The sequence below is a fragment of the Phyllostomus discolor genome, chromosome 4, assembly GCF_004126475.2.
Source record: "Phyllostomus discolor isolate MPI-MPIP mPhyDis1 chromosome 4, mPhyDis1.pri.v3, whole genome shotgun sequence".
Taxonomy (NCBI): domain Eukaryota; kingdom Metazoa; phylum Chordata; class Mammalia; order Chiroptera; family Phyllostomidae; genus Phyllostomus; species Phyllostomus discolor.
In genome coordinates this window covers 68,177,581-68,196,604 of record NC_040906.2, presented here as the reverse complement: position 1 = coordinate 68,196,604, position 19,024 = coordinate 68,177,581, and the positions used below count along the sequence as shown (strand labels likewise).

The 19,024-nt window shown below is 37.4% G+C and overlaps 1 protein-coding gene across 3 annotated transcripts in view; it reads right to left on the bottom strand.

The window, feature by feature from the left end:
• Positions 1-90: 90 nt before the first annotated feature.
• Positions 91-19,024, bottom strand: part of STAM2 (signal transducing adaptor molecule 2) — a 56,422-nt gene continuing 37,488 nt past the window's right edge. For 2 of the 3 annotated variants that reach the window (XM_028509822.2, XM_028509820.2), the window contains 7 exons: positions 18,629-18,723; positions 12,569-12,651; positions 12,347-12,434; positions 11,523-11,577; positions 7,056-7,209; positions 4,416-4,585; positions 91-3,022 (listed from right to left, as the gene is read on the bottom strand). In XM_028509822.2, coding sequence (XP_028365623.1) covers positions 2,794-3,022; positions 4,416-4,585; positions 7,056-7,209; positions 11,523-11,577; positions 12,347-12,434; positions 12,569-12,651; positions 18,629-18,723 — 874 coding nt within the window. In that variant the 3' untranslated portion in view covers positions 91-2,793. The remainder of the gene's footprint in view (positions 3,023-4,415; positions 4,586-7,055; positions 7,210-11,522; positions 11,578-12,346; positions 12,435-12,568; positions 12,652-18,628; positions 18,724-19,024) is intronic. The other variant, XM_028509821.2, reaches the window with a different exon arrangement.

Below are 19,024 nucleotides of genomic sequence, written 5' to 3'. Positions count from 1 at the left end.
AAAAATCAACTACTGAAGTAGCACATGATGACAATGTACCTGCAAATAATTTCAAATCCTAACTGAGGTTATAATTTTTTCACGTTCAGGTAATTTTATAAGTCACCAAATCCCAAGAAAGTGCTGGTAGACTGCATTTCCATGGTGAGAACACATCCCACTTCACATACTTTAACACCAGGAGAAGTTTTCTACATTAATGAAAACTTTATTTTTTCAGGAATTCTTTCTCACGTACCAAGATTTCATGTGAAAAAGCAGAAGTTATTTTTATTTTTTATATAAAAACAGTAAGTATGAACCCAATGTAGAAATCTGATGTTAGTTCCTTTGGCAGAAAACATTTAATTATAAACAGGTTTGAAAATAAATACAATCCATTAGATTATGGAAAAGAAAGAAAAATAACAACCCTGTATTTCTTAACATTAAAAATATCTCACTACACTGATTTATTAACATTTTTATACTATCAACAACCTGCAACACAAACTTCATTACAGTATGACAAAAATAAAATTATTTTTAATTTAAGAGGGAGAAGAAACTTCTGAATATATAAAATTTCACAGATAAATGCCAATATATACTATTTATATACATGTTGCATATTACATCATTCCAAAACTACATTAGGTGAACTCCACTGACTGATCCCGATTTAGTGGGTGTGCAAGTATTCATACTAGCTCAAGACTTATGCAAAATTAAGCTTTTACAATTCCAACCAAAATTATACATGAAATATTTACACAAATATTAAAATAACTGTTTATTAAATATTGTTTGGGAGAAAAAGGATTTTCCATATATATGAAAACATTATTATCAAGAGCAGCTTTGTAAATTTTTTTATGCTTTGTAGTCTTTAAAAAAGAATAGATTTGTTTCCAAAAAGGTGCCATTTTAGAACTTTCTGTAAGTATATAATTGAATTCACATGGAAGGAAAAAAAAATATGGGATGAAAAACATAAAATGAAGCATTAAAGGTTAAAACTTTCTTTCCTGTCCCCTGTATCTGAAATAAGAGAATGACAGAAACTGGGCTTTCCAATACTGATTGTTTTTCCCTTTAAGTGAAGACCAAGTAGTGTATGGACTATTTTCTTCTAGGATACAGTTTCTTTGCAAAAAAATATATTTGGAGTCAGGTTTCTTTAAATAGTAAATGACAAATGACAAAAGATTAAGGGTAATCTTTCTACTACAGAGTTCTGTAAAAAAAAAATACAGAAATCTTGCTTCCATATAATTATCATTTTAAAAATTAAACATGTCCATGTTTTTTTCCAGCTGTTATGTATCTGTAAGCATATGTTATTTGCATTTCCTTTTTTTAGATATAAATTTAACAGACTTCTATTATCAAGAAGTTAGAACTCCTGATGCTGCCTCTTTTATACAAAGAAACGTGGATAGTTTGAATACATCTCAAAAATTCTTAAATTGAAATCTAAATATAGTTTTAACATCAATTGTTCCTGCAAATAACATCAGGGGGCCTGCTGGTGTTTCTATAACACAGCTTACTGCTTCCACTATGGCTTGTTTTCTATTTTGTGTTATCTAAAAAGTGCTAGATGATACAGTAGTGTGCAAATTTTTAGGATAGAAGGTAGTCCCTACTGAGTTACTGACTTCTAGAGTGGAATCTATTAGCATTATAAACTAATTTAAAATGTAAGCTTCAGAAAAACTGTCTTGATAGCTTCCCTGTCAATCCATTGCAGGCTGTTATTCCACAGACTCAGAATTACTCATGAAAAGAATGGCCAGTTTTTTTTGACAGCCTGGCAGAGCAATGGTACTCAATCACCTCTGTAAAGAAGCAATGTATCAACAAAAACACACTTAACATCCACGCTTGACATACATCACATCAAATTATTAGTTCTGTCTCATGGCTCAAATTCACATCTCATCGGTAAAAACGAAATGTAGCATCTTGCACACCGCACTGCATGAAGGAACACAAACAGACCCTGTCTTCATTACAGAATGACCAAAGTCATTGGAAAAGGTCAATGTAGTGGCCATTCTAAATACCAGGGACCCTTGTAGGAAAATAAATGTTGTTCTGAACGTAATGGAAATGGTTTATGGGGCATTTCTTAGCCCACTGCTGGCATGACTGGAGGATTGACTAAATGCTTTGTCACACACCTGCACTGACATGGTCTTCACTATTAATAACAAAATATTTTTGTTCCCTCCAAATTGCTCTTCTGCAGATAATTACATGCTAATTATTACTCAACATACACTGAGAGCAAAACTGAAACTATTGCAAATACAACGGCAATTTAAGGAGCCAAAAGGAAATATGCTGGTAAGCTAAATGCACAAAAAAGATGGTCACCTTTTAAAATAATGGTGTGTGGGAAACAAAAAATACGCATACAAAATGTATTTAAAGGTTTCAGTACTCTCCCTATCATCACAATGTTTGGGGGGTACAGGGTGGGTTCTTTATAAAATGTATGTATCTCATGTTGTTTAGTGTCATAAGGCTACCCACGGGTGTCCAGATCTGTGTAGGGAAATTTGAAATTAAGACAAAACCAACTGGAAACAACTTGAAGCTGCCTCTGTTCGAAAGTTTGACTTCAAACAAACAAGTGGAAAAAAAACCTTTTATGGCCTAGTAGAGTAAGAAAATTTTGTGCTTTATTTATTCATGGTCTGTCCTTTTGAGTTATGAAAAAAATTTTTCTTTCAGCATTTTCAGATTAGATCATAATGGTCAAATAATACATATATGAAGGCTTTGAACAAAATGTGTGGTTCATTTCTAAAGGAGAGGCTGCTGATGGTAATTTGTTTGCTGCTGTGCACCTGCATGAGCCGGTACTGCCACGGGAAAGCCCACCAGCGGTGGCAGACTGGACGCGGTGCTCGGGTACGACGGCAGGCCCACAGCCAGCCCCCTCTGCTGTGTGTAAGCAGCTGTGCCAGCAGCTGCCTGAAGGGTAGAGTTCTGGTCCATGTAAGCAGGATTGGAGAGAGTGTCCTGTCCAGTGCTACAAACAAAATTTTAAAAAGAAAATCATGTTTACTTTGCATTATCTAGGTTATGGTCAGAGATCAATCATCCTGAGAAAATAAAAAATGCCTTTTCTTTCTTTTTAAGTTTACCAGCTGTGCTATTCTGATAATGATTTACTCATTCCACCTATCCAGCGCTGTTAATGTAATTTTTACATCTGGTAAGAAGAAAGTATTCAAAAAGTAAAAAATACAAGACTATAAGGCCCATTTAATCTGAAATCATTTAAAAATCTTTTGAGGAGATGCTGATTATTTCTGACAGTGCTATCTTGGGCCAACTTCAATGAGAACAAACCCCAGCCCCAGTACACCATCAGCCCATACTCTCCCTGCCCGTCTCAATCCACCTCTTATCCTGTCATAGTCTTTACACCTTCCTTTGGTAGGGTACTCTCAAGGCTGCCCTAATAGTCAGCCTAATCTAAATACCTACATAAAATCAGTGATGGTAAGGAGAATGGTGTCCTTCACATAGGATCCTTAATCTACCTGCAAGATAGTCCTGACCTGAAGTTTACTTATTAACACTGTTTAAAAAAACAACTAAGTTGAAAAATCGTACCAAATTGCAGGACTTCTGTTTGTTCCTTAACTACATACATTTATTTTAAAAGACATGTAATCTTATATTACACCAAATACACTGCTTACAGTACAGGAGGATTAATGTTCACATTACCCATTTCTTCTCCATAATTCCTAAGTCTCCTTCAAGATAAAACTTTATATTTTAACTGAATACCAATATGAACAGGTTTATTTAATTTTCAGATATCTACAAGATATACTGATGGAATTTAAGAGTGGGGAGAGATCTTGGAGATCATCTACACATGACTATACTGAATAATGAACATTTTGTGTGGCTAACAAAGGTAAAAGAAGGCAAGATTTAAATATTTTCAGAATAGAAGTGTTAGTATAAAAAAATTAAACCACAAACTCCACAACTCAAACACACTTTTAAGAATCAAAATAACAACAGTTTTCTGATTTTTAGGTGTGCATACTGATACATATGTCTGGGACTACTTTGCTAGGCTGATTACAGCACAGTGCTATGGTACATGTATGTTAGAATAGATCATGGGCTAGGTTCCAGTAAGGGAGAGTTACTTTTTTAAATTTTGTTCCAGGGACCCAGACTGTAAGCCATAGATAACCACTTCAGTATGGGTAGCAAAGCTAAGAGCAGCACAATTCTTACTTCATGGGATTATAAATGGGCAGCACTATAAACTTCATCTCAATAGTAAAATATGGCAATATTATTACAAAGAGGAGGGTCTGTTAATTCTTATTCTGAAAGTCTGTGAATATTTAATGTATATAATTACAAACTTAACACACCTCCCCAAAACTTACCTTAAGTATGGAGTTTGAGCAGGTTGAGTTGTCACAGAGGAATTTACACTTGGAGGCAGAGATCTCAGTGGACCAATTTGATCTGGCCCTAGGCTGTAGCTTTGGGCAACAGTAACTTGGTGAACGTTTTGACCCATATAATTTCCACCATGTGATTGAACTGGATATGTCTATTAACCAAAGAGAAAAAGGTGACTCACTGAACTCCCAAACGTCTCCCTAACAATATATTTAAAACTTTGAAGGACTTAAATGAAATAGAATGTTACACTTCTTGGGAGAACAATCTGGTTTCACCAATCCATTTGCTCTAGTATAAAAACTAGAGAGCTTCCAAATTGTACTGCCAAATCTATGGAAATTTATTATTTACTTGGTTGTTCTTTTATTTTGCAGGGTGTTGAAAAGAAGGGAGGTAGTGTATTTCTAAGTAGCAGACTGGAGTTCATCCAGGCTGTCCATTACTCAGTGATGTGTGTAGCTCTAGAACCACAGAAAACTAAATACTTCCTTGAAAGGCAGCCATCAGAGTGATGACCTTCTCTGACCTCAACCCACGATGACTTATTCAAATCCTGCCTAAGAATGAAGCATGGGACAGTCAGTTGAAGAATAAGCGGTATTCGGTAGGGTGCACGTCCTTTCCCGCAATGTCTCCTTTACTTCCTGCCTTTAGGATAGATGTCTGGACAAAAGTAAAAAATAATTTTGGGGGTAAAGGAAAGGTATATCTTTAGAAAATAGCAAAATGGTCTAAGTCTCTTTGGATATTTTTATGTGCCCCACTTAACATTCAGGGTAACATCTCCTTAAGGACAGGACCTATCATCTGTCTACCAAATGTAGCATTCAAAACAATGCACATTTAATAAGTATCGTATCTCATAACTATCATCACTCCAGTTTTAAACAGAGCTATTTTTTAAGCAAAACCAGTGACATGGAAATTTAGAATGCTACAAATGCCAAATCAACTACAGTAAGTGCGATCATGTCACTTCCTAAGCAGACATTGTAAGGACTCCCTAAAACAGGCTGAGACTGTGGGAATGGACCTCTTCTGCAGTGAAGGTTTCTGGTGCCCTTCACAGACACAACTAATGGTATGTTCCTACAACTTTCTTGTAGTACAGAAGCTTTTTATCCCAAATTAGAATAGAAACTTTGAATATTTCAAATGCTGTTATGAATAAATAGTGTAGAAAGAAGTGAGGAATCAAAATGACAGAAAGCTAATATTTTAAGTAAATGAGTTGTGCTTAGCACAATACAGACTGCAAATAGTATGCAACTAAACACAAAAAGCTGACATAAGAATGACAACCCTTTACAGACATACAAAGAAGAAAGTACACAATTCCATCATACAATGGTACAAATACTTTGTTCCATTCTCAGAGCAGCAGCAGAGAACTCTCTGAAAAAAGAAGCAATATTGAATAAACTCAAGATGTCTTTGCACCCAGAAACCCCTTACACCCTCAATTGTAATGATTCTTTTATTCTGTTCAAAAGTTCAGGGCATAGCATATTTGATAAATGCATCTTGTCTGATGTGACAGTTACCATGGTAACTATTCTTTTTCTACTTAACAATTATGTTATGTCAAGTCATCAAGATTATGCACCCACATTCTCTCGCCTTGGTATCTCCTTCACACACTCTTTTACATACCAGTTTTCATAAGTTAACATAAATTTTGCTCATCAGAGCTCATTCTAAATTCAATCACTAACTGGCTGGAATTTGAAAAAGGCCTCAGAATATTGGACACTAATAAATAAGTATTTCTGCTGAGAATAACAGATACAGTGTAAAGTCCTGGGGAAAGATGCTGTTCATGAACAGCTTATTGAACCTGCATCAATGGACTTGTATCATATCCTCATCATACATGGATTTTTAAGTTTAAGTCATGCATCTAAGAAAATAGAAAACATGATCTGGGAACAAATGAAGTTCATTAACTAAGCCTTTTAATGATTACACTCTTAACAGAATGTTCAGTCTTCCTTGATGAACAATAGGAACAGCATCAGCTATGTCACAATGTCCTAAATCAAAGGATTTATACTCTATACTTATAAAAAGTGTATTTATTTTTTTATTTTCTTAAAGGATTTATGCTTTATATTTACAAAAGCATTTATAAAGAACCAGAAGTCCCCAAGTATATCTAGTGGTCACTTTATTAATGCTAAAAATGAACTAAAGTGTATTTGGGCAATACTAGTATCTAATTTGTCCTGGTGAGCACTAATCATTTAATACATACACACACACACATATATAATGTCCTCCTGACCTGAGGACATGCTTATTGATTTTTAGAGAAAGGGGAAGCGAGGGATAGAGAGAGAAACATCAATTAGCTGCTTCTTACGCATGCCCCAACTGGAGACCAAATCCACAACCTCAGTATGTGTCCTGACCAGGGATCAAACCTGCAGCCTTTCAGTTTATAGGGCAATGCTCCAACCAACTGAGCCACATGGGCCAGGGCTAACCACTATTTTTCTAACAAAAATGAGTTTTAGAACCATTTAAAGTAGCAATTTTAATACTATACTTTAAAAGTCTGTTCATTGGTAATTAATTTTTTTTTAATTTTGAAAAATGTTCTCAGAAACCATGCTCACCTGCATTGGGACCCCAGCTGATGAAGGTGGGTAATGTGCTGGAGGGTGGAGCTTTGAATAAACTGAGTATACTGGTGCTTCATTCACCAATTTGTTATATAGTTCCAGAGCTTCCAAGACTTTTACGTTCAATTCAGATAATTCTGAATGCTTCCTGATACAAAAGAAAAGCACACTTTAATACTCTTTAAAGTTTTTAAGTATGTATTTAGCAACACAAATTATTTTTTAAATTTAACACATTTTCTATTCATATTTTAAATAGTTCTTTGCATACAGGGTAGGACAAAGTAGGTTTACAGTTTTTCATATGGAAAAATAATACAATAATTAATAATTATTAATACAAGAATAAGCTGCATTTCATATACTCACAGCTATAAACTTACTTTTACCCCATCCTGTATGATGAAAGAATATTCACAAGGGGAAAAGCAAAGGGGAAATTATTTAATTCTATATTTTTTACTTTTAAAGATTTTATTTATTTTTAGAGAAAGAGGAAGGAAGGGAGAAAGTGAGGGAGAGAAACATCAGTGTGTGGTTGCCTCCTGCATCCGCTCAATTAGGGACCTGGCCTGCAACCCAGGCATGCACCCTGACTGGAAATTGAACTAGCAACTCTGGTTCACAGGCCAGCACTCAATCCACTGGGCCACCAGCCAGGGCAGAATTATTTAATTCTTATAACAATTAGATAACATGACTTCATAAAATTAGGGAAAGTCCTTTCCCCACCTGACAAAATACAATCAATTCATACTTTTGGTGCTAGGAGAATTTTGTTCCATATGTTATAGATTTCTGTTGGAAACTCAATTAGAAAGAAGAAAAGATTCTCAATTTAGGAAGAGTCCAGGCCTTAACTAAACATCTTAGTAGAAGAAAATACTTAGGCCCAGAACCTGCTGTGAAACAATATGACCGAAATAAAAACACATTCAGAAACAAAATCACACTCACTTTCATTTGGTTATATTCATGAAAAGATCAACTGAAAAATATGTTTAATAATTATCCTTGAAAATGCAAATGAAAATGTCTATATAAATTAGTATCTACTGCTTTTATTGGTTGATTTCTTTTGAGAAAGTGAGTAAAACCAGATACCTTACTGTGTAAAAACAAGTCCCAATAAGAGTATTTTCAAATTTGCCCAAGGAACTCCAGAGCAAATCCTTCTGGACTTGGTACACTCTTGTCTGTTCCTCAGGGAGTAATAAAGAACACCCTTTGCAACTGACAGGTTCATAAAAGTTAAATGTCCACTTTTTCTGGCCTAGGGCATCCAACAAGGCTGTTTATTAAATGTAGTTCTTTCTCTATATATGCAAGAGGCTCAAGAGACAAGAGGCAGAGGTAGGCAACCATACACAGGGCTGTCAAACAAATGACCTGTTCTGAGACCTATCAGGACTTGTCACCTTTCCTCTATTAGAATGTTATATCTGGAAGACAAAACAGAAACATGCCGTTTCCCCTCTTGCACGTGTGACGGTATGAGGCAGGTCAAACTCTATTTTCAGAAATATTGAACATACAGACAGCTTCAGAAATGAGTGCCCATGCTAACAAAAGTGTGAATAAGAATAACCATAGGCATGTATTTTATTGATTATTCATTGATTCCTATTGATCCCAGTTTGATTATTCATTGACCATTAACATCCCTGCACTGAAACCAAAGTAGTAGAAGACGTTTAAGTATATAGTTGTTAATGCCATCTCCAAAATAAGAACAATAAAGTGTAATGAGACTACCACCATCATTTAACTGCAACAGACATTTATTTTTTATTTCTGTAGAAAATACAAAGAATTTATTTCAAAAGCCCAATGGAACAAAAATTATAATCTTAAGTGACTAAATTGCTACTGCCCTTCTCTGGTAAAGGCAGGTAGTAGTTCCTGTCCTGCTTGCGCTGCTGCACACACTGGCTCAAGAAACAGAATCTAGAACTGGACAGCCGCAGAACACTAAAGCCTCATCCCTGTCTTCCATTCACTATGGCTTCCCTTTCTGATGTTGGACAGACAGTTCTGAGCAATAGGAGAAGGGGCAAAACTAAGTAAAAGGCTCAAAACCCTGTTAGTCTATCCTTTGGTGCTGTTACTAATTCTAAGGAAGAGTAAGACTGGGTGGGATACTGAAATTAAAAGCCCAACAGAAATGCAAGGAAGAACAATAAGGTGTGTGCTTTGGATTTAGCTTCATAAATAAAAGGCAAATTTCATTTGAAAGTTTTACAAATACTAACTCTCATCACATAACAAGACAATGCTTGTCTAAGATCTCTGTTCTCATTTTGTACTCTATATAAATTTATTCTTCATTACTCATTACCCCTTGATTCCAGCCCAAGTAAGAAAATGAAGACTGGCACCATAAGAGCAAGGGTCCATGGCTGTACATATATATACTCTATTGCCATTAAAAAAAAAAATCGCCGGCAAGATGGAGGCATAGGTGGATGCACCATACCTCCACGCACAACCAAGATTAGAACAACAACAATTTAGAGCCAGAATAACACCCAGAACTGACGGAGAATTTATCTGAATGGAAGTCGGACAGCCAAGAAGTTGAAGTAGACCCATTCATCCAGACCGGTAGGAGGGGCACTGAGGAGGAGTGGGCGCAGGTCGTGGTGCGCGGAGATCAGGGAGAACTGAATGCATAAGGCACTGGGAGTGAGTAAGCCTTCCGGGACACGCAAGGCTGCAGCAGTGGACCCTGAAGATGCAAGCGGCAGCTGGCGGACCCAGTGAGGTGGCATTGTGGACCAGGGCAGAGCGCGCAACCCAAGATCCCAGAGAAGGGACTGAGATCCCAGGAGAACGGAACTACCACCATTGTTTCCTCCCGCCCCCACCCCCACATACAATGTCACAATCTAGCAACTGGGGTGCCCAGACCCAGTGAACACCTAAGGCTCCGCCCCCCACCATAACAAGAGCAACCAGACTGCAAGAAAAAAAAAAAAGGAGAGAGAGAGAGATAGATATGAATCTAACAGAAAAACAGATCAGTCCCCCAGGACTCATCCTTTTGAGTGACCAAGAAATAGCCAATCTATCAGATGCACAGTTTAAAACATTGGTGATCAGAAAGCTCACGGAATTGGTTGATTGTGGGCGCAAATTAGATGAACAAATGCAGGTTACCATAAAAGAGATGAAGGAAGATGCACAGAGAGCCAATAGTGAAGGGAAGGAAACTGGGACTCAAAACAATAGAGTGGACCAGAAGGAAGAAAGAAACAACCAAGCAAGAAAGCATGAAGAAATAAGAATTCAAAAAAAACGAGGAGAAGCTTAGGAACCTCCAGGACATCTTTAAACATTCCAACATCCAAATTATAGGGGTACCAGAAGGGGAAGGGGAAAAGCAACAGACTGAGCACGTATTTGAACAAAGAATAAAGGAGAACCCCATTTCCCCATTCTGGCAAAGGAAATAGACTTCCAAGAAATCCAGGAAGCTCAGAGAGCCCCAAAGAAGTTGGACCCAAGAAGAAACACACCAAGGCACATCATAATTACATTAGCCAAGGTAAAAATGAAGGAGAGAATCCTAGAAGCAGCAAGAGATAAGGGGACAGTCACCTACAAAGGAGTTCCCATCAGACTGTCAGCTGATTTCTCAAAAGAGACCTTATAGGCAAGAAGGGGCTGGAAAGAAATATTCCAAGTCATGAAAGACAAGGACCTACATCCCAGATTGCTCTATCCAGCAAAACTCTCATTTAGAATGGAAGGGCAGATAAAGTGCTTCTCAGATAAGGTCAAGTTAAAGGAGTTCATCATCACCAAGCCCTTATTTTATGAAATGTTAAAGGGACTTATCTAAGAAAAGAAGATAAAGAAAAAACATGTATAGTAAAAAGACAGCAAACTCACAATTATTAACAACCACACCTAAAGCAAAACCAAAAGAAACTAAGTAAACAATTAGAACAGGAACAGAATCACAGAAATGGAGATCACATGGAGGGTTAGCAACAGGGGAGTGGGAGGAGGAGAGAGGGGGAAAAGGTACAGAGAATAAGTAGCATAGAACGTAAATAGAAAATGGGGGGGGGGTAAGAATAGTATGGGAAATGTAGAAGCTAAAGAACTTATGACACATGGGCATGACTAAAGGGGGAGATATGGGTGGGAGAGGGTGTACAGGGTGGAGGGGAGTGAAGGGGGGGAAATGGGACAACTGTAATAGCATAATCAATAAAATATGTTTAAAAATAAATTAATTAATTAAATTAAATTTTAAAAAAAGCAACCCCCCCCAAAAATGTTACCAAAATAAAAAGTACCACCTTCCTATTAGATTGTAAGACTTTGGGAGCCTGACAAATAATTTCAACAGATTGAACAGATTCATAAACGCTTCCTCATTTGAAATGCTACCCAAAACAAGTAAACATAGGAAAACTATACTTTTTATTTTGTGCACAAAAAAAACTTCACCTGTCAATCTCTTCAAGTTTTTCATCTATCATTGGACCCATCTGTTGGCAGATATCTGTAAACATAAAAATATTTTAAAATCTTTAAGACTGTGAAATTTGGAGTTACCGCAAAATCTTATTAGCTAAGTAAAATGAACTTGAGTCAGTATATAAAATATGTAATTACGTGCAGATGAGATATGATTATTTTCATTTACTTAGGCCACGTCAAAATTAAACACATGTATTTTCAAATGTAAACACTGATATAATGAACACTACAGTACTCCATATTCATAACTAAACATTCTAGTAAAAGATTTAAGAAGATTTATTCATTTATCACAAATTTTTCTACCAAAGGATTTTTTTAACAGGCATAAAAACATTTGTTTTATTTGTTTCAAATATCTTGGGATCTAAAAAGACACACCAGCATGCATCTAATGACTGTATTACTAAGTTAACACAGATCATGCATTATTTTGACCTTTAAAACTATGATACAAGAAATTAAAAGAGGAATGTGAATTTCTAACCCTTTGACTCAATTAATTTAATAGGCTATTATTTCTAATTCTGTCCTTTTTTGGATTGCAAATCTCTTCAGCCAAATTCATTAGTGGGCTTACAGAAATACAAAGACTTCCTTCTTGAATAGGATAGGCAGATTTATAACAACAATTTCCAAATAACATGTTTATTACATAAGTACACTCGTCTATTTCCCACCAGAGATTTCTAATCTCTATAAGCAAACACAAGGTAGAAAAAAATTTAAGACATTATAGATAGCTAAAATATTAAAGGACATTAAAGTAATCCCTAATATTCACTAAGTACCTTCTAAGTCCAAAAGGTCTTGGGAGTCTGGTTTTGAATCAGTTGGATCTATACTCTGGAGTACCTGCAGGGCTCTATCCATCTTCTCCTAAGAAATGACAGAACACATCAAAAACTCACTAGAGTGTTGATTTTGGTGAATACAGAAATTATCCAAGAGTTTAAGGATAATACATTATAAAGTCTTGAAAATTTAACTATTAAACAAACGAAGGACTCTACCTCATCTATATAAACAGGCTCAGGCTCTGATTTCTTAATTTCTTCCTCCTCCTCATCAATTACATTCAGATTGTCCACAGCTGCTATGAAAACAAAGTCAATTTTAAGTTCTTAGCATTTACTTTGATATTTTAGTCACTAATTTACAAGTGGTCCATGGTCACCCATAAGAAAAAAGGAAACTCTTCAAATAGTATAGTCATCACAATTTTGTTATCAATAGCATTACATATGTTCAATCATTCATGCCACAAACAGTCATTTGCTCTTACAAGGTGCCAAACATTGTTCTAGGCACTGGAAATACAACAGTGAGTAAAATAGACAAGAACACCTGCCCTGATATAACTTAAATTCTGGTGGAACAAGCAAGCAATATTAATGAGAACGGTTATTACAGGCATTTTCTGAAAAACAGAGTATTGCCATTAGGGTGAAAAAATATAGAGGAGAGTAGGGCATTATCTACTTAGCTAATTATCTAGTTAACTAATTCCAGTTAAATCTATTAGTTCCTTCAACTGTCTATCCTTGCTATAAAAATGTATTTTCTATATGAACAAAAAAATATAGTTGATCAAAACCTAACTTTGATAACAGTTAAAGCAACACAAAAAAAACTTTGCATGCAGAGAAAGTTGAAATCTACTTTCTAAGTGCTACTTGCTCATCCAGGAGAATTCTTTATCTCTTAAATAACAGCACAGAAGAGTCTAATATTTTCAGAATAAAACTTCCTTTAGTCCACAACTTAAGAGTTCCCAAAAATAAAACACTGGCTATGTTTATAAATCCATTTCAAAGGATCTGGGTCATTAGCCATTAGTCACAGCATGATTATGGAGGAAACTGATAGATTATTACATCAGGTGTTATTAGCAAATGCCCACTTGAAATTTCTGTATGCGCAATTGTGTGCCATGTATTGTGAGGGAGTTTAAAGGAACTGTAAGCACCGCTCTGTTCACTTTAAAGCAGTTCATTTTATATGGTATGAATTCTACCTCAGTTAAAAAAGGGAGTGATTGTTAGACTAGCAGCTCCCCTCAAGAAGCTTATGGTGATAGCCTGATATGGTTAGATGAAGACTAACCTTCAGTCCTCCAACTAATACTTCCCAAGTGTGTGATTTATTCTAGGTGTACAGGTAATACACCATGCACCTGAAGGTTAGGGGCTAAATTGCCTTATAAAGCAACTATGAATGTCTGGAATTAATGGAGACAAGATGAGTGCTGGCTTCTTGGAGGAGGAAGAACTGTTCTGGCCATGAAAGAGTACTAGGAATATAAGTAAAAGGTGAAAGAGAGAAGGCGGGGGAGAGAAACAGAGAGTACAAGCACACATGAGCACTTTCATGCAGAAAGAATATAAAAGGAAACCAGAAAGTAGCCCTGAGCATGGCATGGATGATGGACAGGGACAGTAAGGTATCCACCTTGATTTCAATGCTCTTCTTTTCTGTTGTGACTACAAAAAAAAAATGCTAGGTGGAATTCATCAAGCCATTTGACAGAGTTAGTCACAAGATGGAAAAATACAGACTGTGGGATAGTTACATGGATTCACAAGTGTCTAAACAATCATGCCTACTAATGTTTCAAATACCAGGCAGGAGGGTGGTTATTAGTGCTATGCTGCAGGTTCCAAAAGGTGTCCTGCCCCAAATGTCACTACCAGAAACACGGTTAAAGACATAAATGGCAACTTCTGGTCAAGAGGAAGGAGCAGGTAAACACCACTCACCTCCTCACACAACCACATCAAAATTACAACTAAACTAGAGAACAACCATCACTCAGAACCATAGAAAATCAAGTTGAATGGAAATGCAACAACTGTGGAATTAAAGAAAACACGTCCATCCACACTGGTAGGAGGGGCAGAGAGGCAGAATGAACTGACCCCACACCCATGCATAGTAAGTAAAAATGGGGAGGGATATCTCGGGAATGAGGAATCCCAAACCTACACCAGGATGACCCATACCAGGACTCCCCACCCAGGGTTCCAGGGGCAGCAAGATAGGTCCCTATAACTTCTGGCTGCAAAAACCAGGGAGGATTGAGCTGGTGGAAGAAACAGCTAGAACCCCAAGCAGTATGTGGAACCCACATGCAGACTTACTCAAACTCACTCCCTCTGGGCTCCAGCACCATGGTAGCAGCTTGAAAGGCACCAGTGGCATACAGGGAGGAACTGAAGTGTCTGACATCAGGGCGAGAACTGGAGGACAGCTTTCTCCCAGAAAGAAAGGCAGACAGAGGCCACTGTCCTGTTTCTGATCCTGTCCCATACAGAGCCACAGAGCTGGTAAGTGAGAAAGCCCTATCTGAGACTCCATCCACCTAGCTAACACTGTTTGCCCTGCCCTAAAGATCCTAAGATACCACCCCACCCAACTTACAGGTCAACCCAAACTATTAACAGTGACTTTTCCATATGAATGGCTGGTCCTGGCTCATGCCTCACAACTTCCTAAATCCTCTCAAACCAGTGACAGAGAGCCTCAGTGAGTCCCTAGCCCCTATTCCTCTTGCTGAGTGGCCCCAGGCCTGGCATTAGCAGCAGCCAGCCTAGGTTCACAGCTTGGCTTTGCCCAGGAACTTCCAAGCCCAGCACAAGTAGCAGCCATCTCAGACTGCTTTATAGATCAGGCAGGGTAGCTCCAGGCAGAGCACAGGTGGGGGTTGACCTTGCCCTGAAACACTCAGAAAACCTCAGAGCTCGAGCTCCAAATGGACAGCTATAGACCACATCAGAGCACCATCACCCTGCCCCTCCACAGCTCATCCTCCATGGTGGACAGAGGTTGGTAGTTGGTGGTTGGTGGTCACAACCAGTCCTTGCAGCTGACTGGGCTGGCTAAGTCCCTCCCATTGACCTGACAACAGCAAACAATTCTCAACTATAAGAACAGGGTGTACCCAGTCCACACGAAGGGTACACCTCGAGTACCCAGCTTGGTTGATAGGGGAGGCTGTGTCACTGGACTCTCTAGGACACCTACCACATTAGGCCATGCTACCAAGACAGGGAGTCACAGCAGCTCTACCTAATACATAGAAACACAGGGAGGCTGGCAAAATGAAGAGACAAAGAACCATGGCCTAAATTAAAGAACAGATCAAAACTACAGACAAAGAGCTAAAGAAAGTAGAGCTAAGCAATCTATCAGATGCAAAGTTCACAACACTGGTTACAAGGATGCTCAAGGAACTTAGGACCTCAACAGCATAAAAAAGATCCAGTCAGAAATAAAGGATATACTAATTGAAATAAAGAACAATTTATAGGGAAACAACAATAGAATGGATGAAGCTGAGAATCAAATCAATGACTTGAAACATGAGAAAACAAAAAGCAACCAAGCAAAACAAGAAGAAAAAAGAATCCAAAGAATTGAGGGTTGTATAAGCTGCCTCTGGGACAACTTTAAGCATTCCATAATTTGCATCACAGGGGTGCCAGAAGGAGAAGAGAAAGAGCAAAAAATTGGAAATCTATTTGAAAAAATAATGAAGAAAACTCCCCTAATTTGGAAAAGGACATAGACATGCAAGTCCAGGAAACACAGAGTTCCAAACAAGATGGACACAAACAGGCCCATTACAAGACACATCATAGGTGAAAGATAAAGAAAGAATCTTTTTTTAAAAGTTTTATTTATTTATTTTTAGAGAGGGGCAGGGAGGAAGAAAGAGAAAGACACAAATACCAATCTGTGGTTGCCTCTTGCATGCCTCCTAATGGGAAGCTGGCCTGCAACCCAGGCATGTGCCCTAGACTGGGAATTGAATCAGTGACATTTTGCTTCGCAGGCTAGCACTCAACCATTGAGCCACACCAGCCAGGGCAAGAGTGAATCTTAAAAGCAGTAAAAGAAAAGCAGTTAGTTGCCTACAGGGAAGTTCCCACAGACTGTCAGCTGATTTCTCAACAGAAACTTTGCAGGCTAGAAGGGACTGGCAAGAAATATCCAAAATCATGAAAAACAGGGACCTACATCCAAGACTGCTTCACCCATGAAATATATCATTTAGAATTGGAACAGAAATAAAGAGCTTCCCAGACAAGAAAAAAACAAAGTTCTTCATCACCAACCCATTATTGTATGAAAGATTAAAGGGACTTACTTAAGAAAAAGAAGATCGAAACTATGAAGAATAAAATGGCAATAAATACGTATCTATTAACAAATCTAAAAACAAACTAAGCAAATAAGAACAAGAGACAGAATCATGGATAAGGAGAGCATTTTGACGTCTGCCTGATGAGAGGGGGCTGTAGGGGAACTGGGGAAGTGGTGAGGGGATTAAGAAATAAAGATAGGGCCATGGTTGGTATGGTTCAGTGGATTGAGCACTGGTCTTCGAACCAAAGGGTCACTGGTTTGATTCTAAGTCCAGGGCACATACCAAGGTTGCAGGCCTGGCTGGTCCCCAGCAGGGGACATGCAAGAGACAACCATACATTGATGTTTCTCTCCCTTTATGGGAGAGCCCTTCCCATAAATATACATACATATGTACATACATAAATAAAATCTTTTTTTAAAAAAGTACAAATAGGTAATTACAGAATAGCCATGGGGATGTGAAGTATTGTATAGAAAATGGAGTAGCCAAATACCTTATATGCATGACCCACGGATGTGAACAATGGTGTGGGGACTGCCTGGGGGAGCGGGGTTTCCTCGATGGAGAGGGGGCAAAGGGGGAAAAAGTAGAACTATAATAAAAAATCAATAAATGTTTTTTAAAAATTAAAAAATAAATAAATTATACCTATTGTTTTTTGGTTAGACTGGCAAAAAAGTGTATTTTGTGTGTGCCACAGAATTTTAGTAATTAGTTTATGTGAGCCATGAGATGAAAAAGGCTGAAAATCACTGTTATATAAATGCACAGAGCTTTCGAGCTGACTCTTCCAGAACTGGTAAGGATTATCACCAACATGTCCTGCAATGAGTCATTATACAGACAGACTGGCTGACTTTAGAATCCCGGCTATTTTACCTAGTTGCCACATAACCCCTCAGTTTCCTTACCTGTAAAATGGAGTAACAAAAGTACCTATTCTCACAGACTTATGAGGATTATATAAATAGTGTAAGCAAAGGATTTAGCAAAATGACTATACATAACAGCTCAAACACCACTGAGCTCTTTTATTTCTGATCATCACCATTATTTGTATTATTATCAGCTGTTCTTTACACTCAGCTCTGGTCACCTCCCCACTGGCATAACAAATAGAAACTTTCTCTGCACGATTGATAGCAGCTGAGGGGACCTGTCTGTAGCTACAAAACTGAGTGAGAGAACCTACTATCTTGATTACATTACTTTAATATTGTCTGGAGTGCTCTAGGATCAAATCAAGGTAGGGAGAAGTCTGAAACTTAGGAGTACTTCCAACCCCTGTAATCAATCACACTTGACATGGCAATTATCAACTAGCCCCTACCCCCACAGCCCCTCCTTCTATACTGTGGTTCAGTGGTGCATAAAACCAGTATTCTTTGTAATGAACAGACACAAATGGCCTCTTAAATCATAATTAAGTTAATTTAAATATTTACTTGATCACAGATTATTTTATGTCTTACATGTAACTACATATGTTAATTGTTAAAGGTTTTAAAATATTATGATAAAAAAATAATCCTTAGAATTGACCTGGAAAGGTTAACCCCTTAATCTGGTTAAGAAGTAGGTTAAAGTGGCCCTGGCTGGTGTGGCTCAGTGGTTGAGTGATAGCCCGTGAATCAAAAGGTCACTGGTTCGATTCCCAGTCTAGAGCACATGCCTGGGTTGTGGGCCAGGTCCCCAGTAGGCAGCACAGGAAAGGCAACCACACATTGATATTTCCTTCTCTTTCCCTCCCTTCTCCTCTCTAAAAAATAAGTAAAATCTTTTTTTTAAGTAGGTTAAATTGTATTGCCTATAAGTGTTTTAAAACAAGTCAAATGTCAATTTACTTAATAGTCAAAATTAAACTATAAATTCAAGTACAAAGAACTTTAACAAACTTAACTTTTCCTAAGATTTAACTTACCTGCCTCAGACTCCATGTTTAAATTTGTTGTTACAAAATTAGATGGGAAGAGTCCTACTCCTCTGTGATTTTCTCCTTTCCACCAGTTGGCGTCACTGCAAATATAGTGCAAAAATGTCATTTGTTCCTTTACATTTTAGTGCATTTTTGTGTCGAGATGAATTAAAATAAAAATTAAATTTAGCCTACTTTGAAAAATATTAGTTCAGATACAATTATATTTAAAAGTAGTTCTTAAATTTAATAAAAGATACAGAAAAGCACAAATAAAACAAATCCATATTCCCATACTTACATTTAGAACCAATTAACAATTGGTCACATTTTATTCTAGGCTTTTAATAAGATTATAGATAACACTGAAGACCCCTCAATCAACAACTGCACCATGCTAGT